At 53.9% G+C, this 13242-nt stretch overlaps 1 protein-coding gene and 1 non-coding gene across 5 annotated transcripts in view; both read left to right on the forward strand.

The window, feature by feature from the left end:
• The first annotated feature begins 1624 nt into the window (after nt 1-1624).
• TRNAG-CCC (transfer RNA glycine (anticodon CCC)) lies at nt 1625-1697 on the forward strand. The gene has a single exon. It is a non-coding gene; the product is annotated as a tRNA-Gly (tRNA).
• Nucleotides 1698-5046: 3349 nt separating this feature from the next.
• Nucleotides 5047-13242, forward strand: part of TESC (tescalcin) — a 61346-nt gene continuing 53150 nt past the window's right edge. For 2 of the 4 annotated variants that reach the window (XM_087857311.1, XM_087857312.1), the window contains exon 1: nt 5047-5246. In XM_087857311.1, coding sequence (XP_087713437.1) covers nt 5189-5246 — 58 coding nt within the window. In that variant the 5' untranslated portion in view covers nt 5047-5188. The remainder of the gene's footprint in view (nt 5247-13242) is intronic. The other 2 variants (XM_087857313.1, XM_045776039.2) reach the window with 1 other exon arrangement.

The following is a 13242-nucleotide window of genomic DNA, read 5'->3' on the forward strand; positions in this document are numbered from 1 at the left end:
ACCTCTCCCCACATCACAGAGTTTGAGTGAGTAAAAGCAGTCCCCCTTGGGGCCCCCGCAGGGGGGCTGCATTTGTGTCTGAGGAGCCCTCCTAGCAGACCGTCCCACACACCGGTTATCACTGCGTCCTCCCCCAGCCCCCAGCCCTCTGCAGAGCCTGCCCCACTGCTCCATGTGAAGCTGTGGTGAAGTTAAAATAGATCTTGGGCCCCTGCCACCTCTGTCTGTTTCTCTGGTGAGCTCGTTTCTCGGACAACAATGCAGTTTGAAGCCCATCCAGGGACAAGCTTCCATCTGCCCCCTGCAAATTCCAGTAATCGGTCACTATTTATAATTATATAAATAAGAGAAAACCATGCTCAAGCCGCCCTCCCCAAAGAGCCCCCCCCCGTCTCCATTTTTAGGGGGACGGCCCTCCCACTCGCCCCTGGAGCTGTGTCCCTCTGCGATCTGGGTGGCGGTTCCAGCCACCGGGTAGGACAGAGATGCTGGGCAGGGGCATTAGTGCAACCCAGGGGCAGGGGGAGGAGCGCTTCACTGGGAGCTGCAGGATCCGGAGAACTTGGTCACCCAGGAAATGATTAAATAAGTGGGCACAAAGGCGGAAATTCGAGTGCAAGTTCTGTTGATTTTTCTCACGAGGTATTGTGGGGAGGAGAGTGGTGGAAAGAGGAGAGTCAGGCTGGCTCTAAAGTCCTGGATCTTGTCCCCCGAGAAAGGGAGTGGACAGTTGTGGGGGGGGGCATGCTCTTTGCCGGCCTTTTCACCCTTGCTGAATCCTCTCGAGCAAGATGGGGCTGGGTACATCAAGGTTCAGAGGGCAAAGCAAGCAACCCCTGGGGTACACAACCAGAGAGGGCAGCGCCCTTGCAGGGGATCCAATGCAGAGTTGAGTCTATCTGCTATAACATTGTCACCGAAGATTCCCCGAAGAGGTCCGGGAGCTTCAGTCAAGAAAGGATTGGTTAAAAGATAACCAAAAGGACAGCTTTAATTCAAGAGGCAGACTGGGGATGATTCTTCTCTGATTCCATTCACGAGACCAACATAAGGAGCCATAATGAGCTTAAGAGGAAACTGCCCATGTCAGAGCCCAGACTTGGGTGTGAGGCACCTGCAGGGTTCCCATCCCTGGACAGACTTTATGGGATCATCACTAATCCTTACTTGTTTGAGGCAGTTTAGGTGTGGTCTTCCCTAAGTCAGAGGTTAACCAAGGGGGCACCTGCATTCCCTGTACCTTTCTTAGAGTCAGGAGCCTGAAGATTAAGGAAAGAGTCTTGTTGCCCCCAGAACATTGCTGAGCCTTGGGAGTACCTCTAAGTGATTAGAGGGATAGGGAATCGAGACAGATATAGGAACTGCCATTTATCCAGCTTCATATCTGTATTCTGATTCTGGTTTACCACACATTCTGTGAATCCCTCGGTGTTCCCATCAATAAAATGGGCATGTGTTGAGTACCTCTCCTCTAGACTCCCACCGCCGCCAGTGTCCATTAGTGTGCCGTGATGGTCTGTTTATATCTCTTTCCTTCCTGACTCCAGGATCCCCCAAGGTCAGGGACTGCCTCCTTTCCTGTAGTATTTAAATTCCTGGCACTCAATAGTGAGTGAATGGAGGCGCCTGGCTGGCTCAGTCAGAAGAGCGTGTGACTCCCGATCTCGGGGTCATGGGTTCAAGTCCCACGTTGGGCATAGAGATCACTAAATAAATAAACTTAAAAAAAAAAACAGTGAGTGAATGAACATATGAATAGTAACAATCTACTGTGTAGTTGCCTGCCACAGTTGGCTCCGACTGGCTTGCAAGATGAAATTGTCAGACATTTCAGGAACTTTGCAAGCCCCTTGTCAAATCATTGGTAGCTTGAAATTGACACGGTGGGAATATCTACACCCTGGAAACAGGCAAATGCTACAAAGTAAGGCTTCCCCCTGCTTTACCTACACAGGGCTAGATGGTTCTTACTCTGTGAGGCACTGTTTTAAGCACTTCACAAATATCAACATTTAATCCTCACAGCTACCGCGAGGAAGGCACCAATATTATTGCTGTTTTACCGATGGGGAAACTGAGGCTCAGGGAGATGACGTCACTTGCCCACCTATGGTTTGGGAGCCTTCCCTAAAAGGAATGCAGGAGAGCTGGAGGAAGACCATCCTTGAAGTCTCTCAATGTCGCTGCCCTTTGCGGACTCCCAGGTACCAGCCATTCTAATCTCGGGCTCTGGTTTTAATCAGCTCCTCTGGGAGAAGAGAGGCAGTTGCCTGGTGACTGAAGTGTTTTCCAGCCCTCAGAAGGTCACGCTGTGTGATGGGAAACTAACGATCCCCACACAGGGTGCCCCTCTTGCAGGGCTCCCAACAGCAGATGCAATCAGCCCAGCCAGACCCCACGCAAAGCTCCAGACCTCCTTCCTGCTCTGACGCCAACAGAGCCATTGCTAGGATTGAATTAAAGCCCTGGCGTCCTGGAACAGGCAGCAGCAGGCTTTGTGTGGGGAGAGCCCCTGCTGTGTATATGCATCACGGCCAGAGCAGGGGGGCAAGAGTCCAGGGCCTCCCAGACCTCACGGATACAGCCGTCCACCCAGTATGTACCTCTGGCCTGTCCATTTGGGTCTGCAGTTGGGGGCAGTCATGGACTCCTAAAGCTCACTTTAAGGGATTAACAGAGTCTTTTCAGGACCCACTCTGGCTCAAACATTCCAGATCTTTCTGGGCCCAAGTTAGCCCTTGTTTGACCCCTCTGCACTGTCACCTCCTGTGTGTCTGTCTGCCCATTCCTCCAGGAGTTCCTTAGGAGCAAAAGTGTGGCTCCTGATGATTCCTGGTTGTGGCCCTAGGACCCAGCCAGGTACCTGAACACAATAGATGTGCAATGAATGAATGAATGAATGAACGAACCCCCAGCTTGTGCCTTGGCCTCTCCACCTTCCTGCTGCCACAAGGAGCTCCTGATTGTTTCTCCAAGGCTTGTCATCAGGAATCAATTCCCCTTGGTCATCACACCCCAGCCTTCCCCTCTTCCAGCTCCCTGCTGGCTGGTGAAGGTGGCTTGTTTGGCAGCAGACCCGGGAGGGTGGAGGGAGGCCCTGCGGAGGCCTCTCAGAGGAGCTGATGTTTACACTGAGATCCCAAGAGGAAGCCTCAGCCATGGGAAGAGGGAGGGGAAGGGAGTTCCAGGCAGAAGGGGCAGGTACCAGGACTCCTGTAGGAGCCAACAGTGATCAGGGGGGCTTGAGATGAAGGTGCCAGTGTAGACAGGTCACGGAGTGAAGACAGGTTCCCTTCACCCCACACACTGGAGGCCTCTTTGTGATCACCAAGGGGGCAGATCAGAGCCATGTGCCCCCCTCCCCTTACTGCCCCAGAGCAGGGTCCCAGGGCTTTCTTCCCCACCCACCTGCACTGTCTCTAGCTCTGGGAGCAGCTAGGTCAAGAAGGAGGAGGTGCCATCCTGAAAATGCTATTTTCCATCTCTTCCGAAGTAAGCCCCATCATTTAATCCTTGGATAATTTAATATATAAAATTCCAGGAACTGGTATTTTACATCAGAATAAAATTGTGTCCTGCAGTGGTGGGTCATTCCCACGGGGCCAGAACCCCTTTCCTGACCCGGAGGGCAATCTGGGTGTCTTGATTCCTTCTGCCTTGAAACGCAAGCTCTGGGTCCAGTTAACTCAGACCAGCTGATGCCCCGCAGCCAGCACGTCCCCAGCTTGGCTACCCCAGCCCTGCCCAATGGTGCTTCCGAAATGCACATTCCAGGGGCTGCTCCAGCTCTCTGAATGCCAACTGAGTGTAGCGGGCAGCTGGACTTTCCACCAGGAGGGGGGCTCATTCTGCAGCTGTGGCTGGGTTCAGGTATGGGCAGTTGGTTCTCAGCACCCCCTCCCCAGTGCCCTGTGAAACTGATGTAGGTGGGCCCACCCAGGTCTTTGTGAGCACCAAAGGACCCATGCCTAACCACCCACCCACCCCAGCACTGTCACAGAGCCTGGCACCCAAGACATATACTGAATACATGCCGAACACGGATGGCCGCATCACAAGGCACTGGAGAGCGCAATGGTCTGGCCTTGAGAACCAGAAAATGTTGACTTTGAATTTCTGCCCTGGCTGTGTGACCTTTCTGAGAATCAATTCCTCCCTTGCAAAATGGACAGGATCCCACAGCAACTGCTTTGTGCCCTGTCCCAGGGCAGGCCCTTCTGATGGACATTTTAGGCACTATTATTGTCCCCATTTTAGGTAGGAAGGAATCATGGTCAAACAGGTGGCAGGACAGGCCCAGGTCATGCAGCCTGACCACAGAATCCAATTCCTTAAGCCAATTTAAGGCAAAACTTCTCCCAGGAGACTTGGGGGAACTACCCGCATTACATTCTCTGGGCAATTTGAAATGCAGCCTCTTGGGCCCTGCCTGAGCCAGAATGGGGGTGGGGGGCGGAGCCAGGAAGCTGCCTGCTCCTCAAGTTTGAAAACTCCCCCACCCCAAGTTCCTGGGCTGTGCCACAAGGATGGGCCTCTCCGGCATGTGGTGTGTCCACCTTGTCAAGGTGCTGGGGAGGGGCCGAGGGGCTTTCCTGGAAGGAGCCAAGCTAAGTACCTTGTGCGCGTTAAGGTGGAGTACTGTTTATTGCTCTTCACCAGAGAGCTGATTAATGTTGGCTGTATTTCTTCACGGTCCCAGGTGAGTTTCCCTTCTGAGATCTGGGAGGATGTGTGATGGAACCGGGGTGGGGGTGGATATGGAACCTCCCCCGGGTCCGATCCCGCTCACCTACACCCCAACTCTGTTCACACCTGCCTCTTTCCAAAGCCGGCAGGGGTGCGGAGGCGGGGAGGCGCGACGAGCACGGCCGCTGCACCGGGGACGGGGGAACCTTGGCGGCAGGCAACTAGGTCCCGCGCTCCCTTCCACCCCTCCCCGCCTTTCCTGGCCCGGGGCAGGGCGCTCCCCGATCCCCGCAGTGCGCGAAGCCGGCGCGCGCTAGGACCGCGCCGCGCCGCCCTCCGCCGCTATAAGAGGCCGCGCTCGCGCCCCACGCGGAACCCGCGGCTCAGACCTGTACCCGGCGTCCCGACCCGCGCTGGACCCGAAGCCGGACGGCCGCTGCGCAGCCGACGCCAGCCAGGGGCCTGCGAGGGACGCGCGCCCCGGGTCCCCGCTGCGGGCACCATGGGCGCTGCCCACTCCGCGTCCGAGGAGGTGCGGGAGCTCGTGGGCAAGACCGGCTGTGAGTATCCCGCGGGGACACGGGCGGGGACCGCCGGCCGGCTGGCTCGTGGCTCCCAGCCCACGGCCGCCTGCCCGGCTCCGCGCGGCTGCGCTGTGTGACCTTGGGCGAGCTCCTGGCCCTCCCTGCGCCTCAGTCTCCCCCTCCTGCAAATGGGTCCCCGCCGGGCACTTTGCAGGCTGCGGTGAGGAGCTTCCGCGGCGATGCTGAGTAAGTGCTGCGGCCGCTCAGCCTCGGCGCCCACGGAGTTGGCAGGGAACCCCCCCTCCCCCGCCCCGGGCCTGGGGACTGCGGACCGGGGAGGGAGCAGGGCCCCGGCTCCCCCAGGGCAGGGCAGGAGTCCCGGCTCCGAGGGCGAGAGCTCGGGCCGCCCAGCTGGTGCGCGCGCTCCGCACCTGAAAGTCGTTCGGGTTCGCGAGGCGCAGGGGCCGGAAAGTTTTGAAGTCGGCGGGACCTGGGTGGCAGCCGGACTCGGCGTTTCCCGGCCGTGCGACCTCGGGTGGCTGAGCCCGTCCCTCTGCGTCTCTCTTGTCCTACAATCTGTAAAGTGGGTTCAGGTGGGCTCACGTCGCCAGGTAGCTGGCAGCGCCCGCGGTGCGTTTGGGCAGAGCTCGGCGACCTTCCTTGAGCTGCCCGGACCCTTGGGACCTGCAGAGGCTACGCGCCCCGTATCCGGCCCGGCCCGAGGCTGGGCGCACGGAGAGGCCGCTCCGCGGGGCCGACCTGACCGCAGGGAAGTGACGGTGGAAACGTTTGTCCTCCCCCGTCCAGGGGGTGCCGGGAACTTGACCCTGGGCTCTGACCTCGGGGTGCCGGGTTCTGCCCCCAGCTGTGATAAGGGGAGTGTGGACCCAAGACCTAGGGAGACCAGGTGAGTGGGTAAACTGGACAGGCAGATATGAATCCTGCCAACACCACTTCCTGGCAGTGTGACCTTGGGCTAGTCACTTCATCTTTCGGTTTCCTTCTCTCTAGAATGGAAGTTCTGCTAGTACCTGCTAGATGCTCAAGAAATGGGAGCTGGTTGGCTCCCTGCACGTGCTTTGAGTTTAGGGCAGCTAATCAGGTCCATAATTGATCACCTGGGTGGGGGCGGGGATGACCCAGCCACTTGTGCCAAGGCTGAAAGGCGACACCTGCTGATCCCCTAATCTAAACACTTCTGTCTAGGAGAATTGGGTGAAAATTACAGAAAGCACCTCAATACCTGGTCTGGGTGGGTGCGTAGGTGTATACACTTACACATCACATACACATGTGTTGTGTTTTCACGTGTGCAATCACAGAACTATCTGTGGAGGGGGGAAAAACTGTAGCATATATAACATGGAACACTTTAAAAAAATAAGTAATAAAAGCGTATATTTGTAATTGCTTTATTTGCATCAAGGACAGAGGAAGAATCCACAAGAAAGTAAGAAGGGTGAATACTTGCAGATTGGGTGGAAGGGACGAAGAGGGAGTGAGCGTTTCACTGTAAATTTTTTTGTAGTTTCATTTTGAACGATGTGTGAATATAAAAGTTATAAGTTCAGTTCAACCCCAAGGCTTACGTGAGAGAGGAGGTAGGTTTCCCCTCTTTCTTTCTTGGGTTTCCCCTGGTACTGTTGGTTGAGTGAACTCTCGCTGCCTTGGATCTGCACTGGTAGAAGTCAGGGTTCTCTGTAGCTGGGATTTCTGCCAGCAAAGTGGCAACCCCCCACGCAGGCCGTTGGGGGGAATTCCATCTGGTGGTGAGTTTGACAGGTGATGGGACCGCAGAGCATGCTGGGAATCGTGTCCATTTCCTGGGTCCAGGCTCCTGTGGGGAAGACAGATGCTGAGTGTTCCCCCTGGAACTTTCCTACAAGTGGCTGATGAAGCTTCCCTTCTAGTTGCCCAGGACTCCAGTTTCCTACCCCAAAGAGGGAAGGGGGGACATGTCAGGAAAGGGGCTGTGAGGTCAGACTAGAGGGGAGCATGAATACCTTCAGTTCTTTGAACTTTAAATTAGGAGGAAAGTTCCCCCTTGTCCTCTGAAAGGGGCTGGCACAGTCTGGGCATTTTAACCCATTCAAGTATTTACTGACGGAGGACTTGGGGATTTAGAGGCGATCCAGAGAGGATAATACTCCTGCGGGGGGAGACACAGTGGTGTGAGTCAGGGGAAGGGCATGGAAACATTTCTCTAGGGAGGACCAGGGGGGCTTCTCTGAGGAGGTGAACATGGAACAGAAACTCCAACAAGAACCAGCTTCGCGAAGATGAGTGGAAAGTACAGTTGGGGGCAGAGGGAATGGTAAATGCAAAGGCCCCGTGGTGGGAAGACTTTGAGGACAATAAATGAGAATTGTAATGTAGCTGCAGTCAGGGCTCAGCTTGTTGGGGAGGGGCTCTTGCTAGGTGTGTGGCCTTGGGCAAGTGTTTAGTAGTATTGGCCATGTTTTTCAACCCGTTTGTATGTCCCCATCACTCTGAACCACAGCGAAGAAGAGTTAAGGCTTGGTCCCACTTCCTAGCTGCGTGACCTTAACCAAGTCCTCTTACTTCTAAGAGCCAGTGGTCCCATCTGGATCCTGGGCTGGTTATATGGCTTCAGTAAGATGACGTATATACAGATGTGAAGTACTTGGTGTGGCATGGGCGTGTCTGCTCCCAGGATCCTGCACCCACAGGAATCCTGGGGAAACATTCAGCCTAAGTAAGGCCCAGTCAGCCAAGGAACAGGCTGTGCCCACAAGGGTGCTTGGCTCACCCTGCCTCTTTGAGGAACCAAGATGGTCCCTAATCTGAAGAGTCAGCCTGGTCCCTTCCTGAGGACTCCCTCTGGAAATAACAAGCAGGATGAGCACGGGATGGTGGTGATGGGCATCATTCCTTGAGCACCAGGCTCTGCGCTCAACGCTTGGCATGCACGCTGGTGAAATCTTCATTATAATCGTCCATGGAAGGTGGCAGTACGGCCATTTTACAGATAAGGAAACTGAGGCTCAGAGGGATAAAGAAACTTGCTGGCAGCCCCACAGATCATAAGCGGAGGAGTGGGGGATCAGAGGATCCCCAAGTCCGTTTCCTGCTGACACTGTGCTTTCGCTGTGTGGAGTTGCCTCCGATTTCTAGGAATGCAGAAGGGATAGGAACAGCCCGCACATCTATTTTTCTCACTTCTGGGCCTTTGTGCAAGCCATTCCTTCTGCCTGGAGCACTCTTCACTTGACTGTGCATAATTTGGTGTTTACGTAAGGGGACACTTCTGTAACCAGCAGCCGGGTTAAGATTGCAAACATGTTCCCTTAACCCCGTCTCTTGACAAAGCCCACGCTCTTCCTCATTCGGGGCTCGGCTCTGCTATTGCTCCCTTCCAGAAGCCCTCCTGCCTGCTTTCAGTCCAGCCTTTGAGGGTTAATGCGTGTCCTTGAGACTCCCGCGGCCCCTGCATTCCCTCCCATTATAGCACACCCCACACCATGTTAGAGCTGTCAGCTCTGTCACCTGCCACCCCCTCGAAACTTGGAGCTTCCTGAGAGCTGGGAGAAGGTGCCTTGTTCACCTTGGTATGCCCGCGCGGTGCTCACAACATAGGGGTTCATGCTGAAGAGCTGGGGACCTCAGGGTCTTTATAATCCATCGAATATTGCCTTGGAGTGTGTGTCCAGGAGAAAACCCTAGGGCCGGCCGGGGCCACACCAGCCCTCCTGGCCCCAGGAAATGCACCTGTCGGCTTCAGCGCTAAACCAGCCCCACCAAAAATAGGCCGAGCGCAAGCTTGCCCACGCAGGGCATCCTCAGAGCTGCACACCCACCTCCCCTTGCCTGTAAGAGTCTCATTGATTGATTTAAAACCTAAAAAAAAAAAAAAAAGTCCTCCCAAACATCTTTTCTGAGCCAAGAAAGTGGACTACTTAGAACACTAAAATTCACATTAACCCCCGGAGCTGGCCTCTCTGACGCTCCTTCGGCAGCAGGAACGGAGTGAAGCCCAGCGTGTGTCCCGAGGTGTGAAGAGGGCCCCCGGCAGGAAGACAGGCCCCTTGGGGATCCCTGCCTGAAGCCCAATCGCTCCCTTTACCACCTTGAGCTGGCCTGGAGGTAGCTGTTTCCTGCTCCCCCCCCCCCATCCGTGCCCGCTCCTGGGGCTGGAAAGGAAATAATAAGTGGAGGATTCTGGGAAAGGTGGAGGGTCTATTTTTTCCTTCAGACTCCAGAACAGCTCCACAGGCAGATCCATGTAGATGCCAAGAAGCTGCCAGAAGGAAGAAGAGAAAACAATGTCCCAGATCTGGAGTTCAGACCTCTTCATGGTGACAGCCAGTGTTTACCAGGCGCCTGTCATCTGCCAAACATGGAGCCGAGCCGTGCAGTTGATCCGCAGCTGCTCCTGCAACGCCCCCCCGCCGGGGGGGGGGGACGCCGTGGATTCCCATTTTTCCGGCGAGGACGCGGATGCTGGGGAGAGCATGCCACGTGCCCGAGGCCACAGGCTGCCGAGAAGCAGAGCTGGGATTCGGTGTCTGGTGGGATCCCCAGACTTCCTCCCCGGGGAGGAAAGCGGAGGCCTGGGTGGCCCATGCCGGTTGGTGGGGGTGGCACCCCGTGTTCCCCTGGGCTCTCGCTGCTGGCCACTACTTGGCGGTTGTAAAGTCCTCCTGTGGCCCCAGGTCACAGCTTGGCCTGTTTGCTGTGTGCCATATTCCCTCTGGATGCCCAGGTGGGCCGGATGCCTTCCCTGCCCTCCAGGAGCTCTGGGGGTGCGGGCTGGCCGGTACTACTGAGCTCCTCCTGTCCCCCACTGAGGCTTGTGAGGCTAAATGGCCAGTACAAACCTGCCCGCTTCCCTCCCTGTTTCCTGTGGGTGGACTATGGCTTTTACCCTGGGGTCCTTGGGCAATCTCTGAGCCCCAGGAAATAGGGCACACAATTGTGTCTGTGTGGTTGGGCGGGGGAGGGAAGCGGATTCCCCAGGACACATCAGGTTCACAAAACAGCGAAAATGGATTCCATTGTATGTAAATCGTACCTTAATCAGAAAATAATTAAAAACCATTTTTTTTTTAGCAAAAATGGAAAACTGTCTCCCAGGCCGGGAGGAATAAAGGAGTCTGTGAGGCCTGGGGAGGGTCAGTTCCCCCCCCCCCCAAGGCTGAGCTCTGGGGGGGAGCTGGGGAGAAATGGTCTGGCGGTGTGGGCACAGTGGCCCTAGCCCTCCGGGGTACCCAGATCCCCCCCTGCTCACCTCCCTGGGTGTTTGCCGTGTGGAAGAGTGCAGGCTGCTTTGGGAAGCTTTTAAAGGGCCAGGTGGCAAATGAACTTCATTGCGGGCACCCAGAAGCACCCCTGCTTTGACCCCTGCTGACATTTTGTACTCTGGCTGGCCCGGGTCATCTCACCATTATAGCATATCATTGCCCATTTACAGATGAGGAAACTGAGGCCCAGACGTTTGAAGGGACTACTCAAGGTCACTTGGATGCCAAGTGTGAAATCCAAACTCTAGAACTGCTTTTCCCAGGTGACCCAAACCCCATACGACGTAAACTGAGACAAAGGGTCTGCATATCTGGGGCAGGCAACCACTGTTACCCCGTGACCTCATTAATAGGGTCCTACACACTTGTTTACTAAGTTGGAAGGGGGAGAATTAGACCTCGAGGCAGATAAGCTCGGTATCATGCTATGGAAAGTTCTAGAATTGTGAGCTGCCCCCAGGGAGGGCAAGCTCGGTGGTGGGCAGTGTGAGGGGCGTTAAGGGCTCTGGGAGGAAGGGCAGGAATGTACAGCCCCCTCTGTTTCCTGGGGTCTTACTGAGTGGCTCATGCCTGTTTCAGAGAAAGAACTTGTGTTTTCTCTGCATGAAAGTAATTGCCAGTCTGCTCCAAGACTTCCTAGCTCTGCGAATTAGTAGTTATCAGATCCCTTATGCATCTTTCTTTCTCACCCCACCCCCAGCCCCACACTGGCAGGATATTTTTTTGTGAGTTAATAGCCCCCGGAATGCAGCCTAGAATGTAATCAATGCTCAGACATGCCATACGGCCCCGTCGTCGTACAGACAGAATGCCTCGAGTGTTGATAAGATGCTTTTACTCTCGCAAAGCCCTTCAGTATTTGCTATCTCAAGCCAAGGCAATAAAGTGTTTTTGGCTCAGAAGTGCCCACCGCTTTGGGGAGATAAGGCAGGGCCCATGCTAGTGGCACCCAGCAAGGTGATTGCTGGGGGGGGGGGTTGGTGGTGCCTGGGCCTGCGAGCCGTCCTGTCTCCCGTTCCAACTTTATTATTAATTCATAAAGCCAGAAGGTCAAGTGGGTGATTTCCGCTGTGGTGGCAGCCACCGTAAGCGCGAGGACAAAAAGGCCCTTTGTTGTCCCAGCGGTGTGACCTTTGTGGATGGGCAGGCTGTCAGAAGTGGGTCTTCCACTCCCAAGGAGGTGGGAAAGCTCATTCAGGATTCAGGGATCAGGTGGCTGGGGGAGGGGGTGGGCAGGAGAGGCCAGCAGGAGACCTCACGCTTGGCGTGGCTGGGTCCTAGACCGGGATGGTGAGAGAAGGCGGCTGCGGTGAATGGCTTTCCCTCTGTGCTGTGGTTAGAAGGGGCTTCCCTTTCCTCCTGAGTGCTCAGGTGGGGGTCCCAGTGGTCAACCCCAAGTGAGCACTCAGCATGCCTTACCCACCTGGTGTTCCTAGGGGCTCTTTCCTCACCTATATCCCCCAAGACTGCAGCCAGGGTCCCACATGGATGTACACTGTCCTGCCCCCCCCCCTCCCCCATGGCCTTTACCAGCAGATAGTAAAGGCTTGAACTGTGGGCCACCTTTTAGTCTCTGGGCAACCACCTTGGCCTCCACACCTCTGTTTTCTCATCTGTCAAATGGGAATGTGTCACAGCGCTATTGTGAGGATTAAGTGAGCATGTTATTAAAGCTCTTGACACATCGTAAGTGTTCAATAGTTGTTGGCAAGTACTAATAATTTTGATTAGAAACCTTACGGAAGCTGGCTGCCTTTCTCCCTTTTAAGGGCATTCTCTAACTTCACTAATTCCTTCCATTTTTTTAACATGGCTGCCATCTTTGACATGCCTGGTGTTTATCTTTCCCTTGTGCTGCTGATGAGGGACCTTAACATGCTTTAATCTGTGTCACTCTCTAGTGTTTTTTCTACATTTTTAAAACCTGTGCATTGGTTTTATTATTGTTTTTAGCAGACCCTATTAATTCTTGTGAAAGTTTTTCCTTATAGATTTCATTTTCTTACATGATACAGCATTCCATAGATTTTTTTCAATCAATCTCTGTGAGTTGTCAGCTTTGTCTGAAAATGTCTAGATTTTGCCAGCATACACAGTTGGTCATTTGGCTGGGTATAAAATTCTGCATATCTTCTCTTAGCACCTTGGTTTTGGTCTCTTGTTGCTGTTGGGAAGTCAGCTCTTTTATTTAATTGATGTTTTTTGGTAGAAGTCTGCTTTTGTACCCAGATTTCTGGGATTTTTTTTTTTTTTTTTTTTTTTACTGCATTGTGCCTAGATGTGGATTTGTTTTATTTACTCTGCCTGGGAATTGTTAATGCTTTTTCATTCTAAAGAAGGCTTGTTTCTTATGTTATGAATTTGTTCTTTCCCCTCACCCCACTTTATTTTCTTCTTCAGTAATTCCTATTAGAAATAGATGGGGTCATGTCATTCTCTCTGAATGGCTCTTTACCTCTCTTTCATATTTTCGATTGTTTTATTGCTCTTTTCTGTATTTAGAGTCATTTCCTTAGGTCTGTCTTCCAATTCCCTAATTCTCTCTTTAGCTGTTACAATTTTGCTGCCCCTTAAGTTTTTAAATTTCAATGACTTATTTTTTTAAAGATTTATTTATTTTAGAGACAGAGAGCATGTGAGTGGTGGGGAGGGACAGAGAGAGAGGGGGAGAGAGGTTTAAGCAGACTCCACACTGAGATCAGAGCCTGATGTGGGGCTTGATCTCACAACCCTGAGATCAAGACCTGAGCTAAAACCAAGATTGGACACTT

This window comes from Ursus americanus, chromosome 30, assembly GCF_024610735.1.
Source record: "Ursus americanus isolate L20-20 chromosome 30, mUrsAme1.1.p, whole genome shotgun sequence".
NCBI lineage: Eukaryota > Metazoa > Chordata > Mammalia > Carnivora > Ursidae > Ursus > Ursus americanus.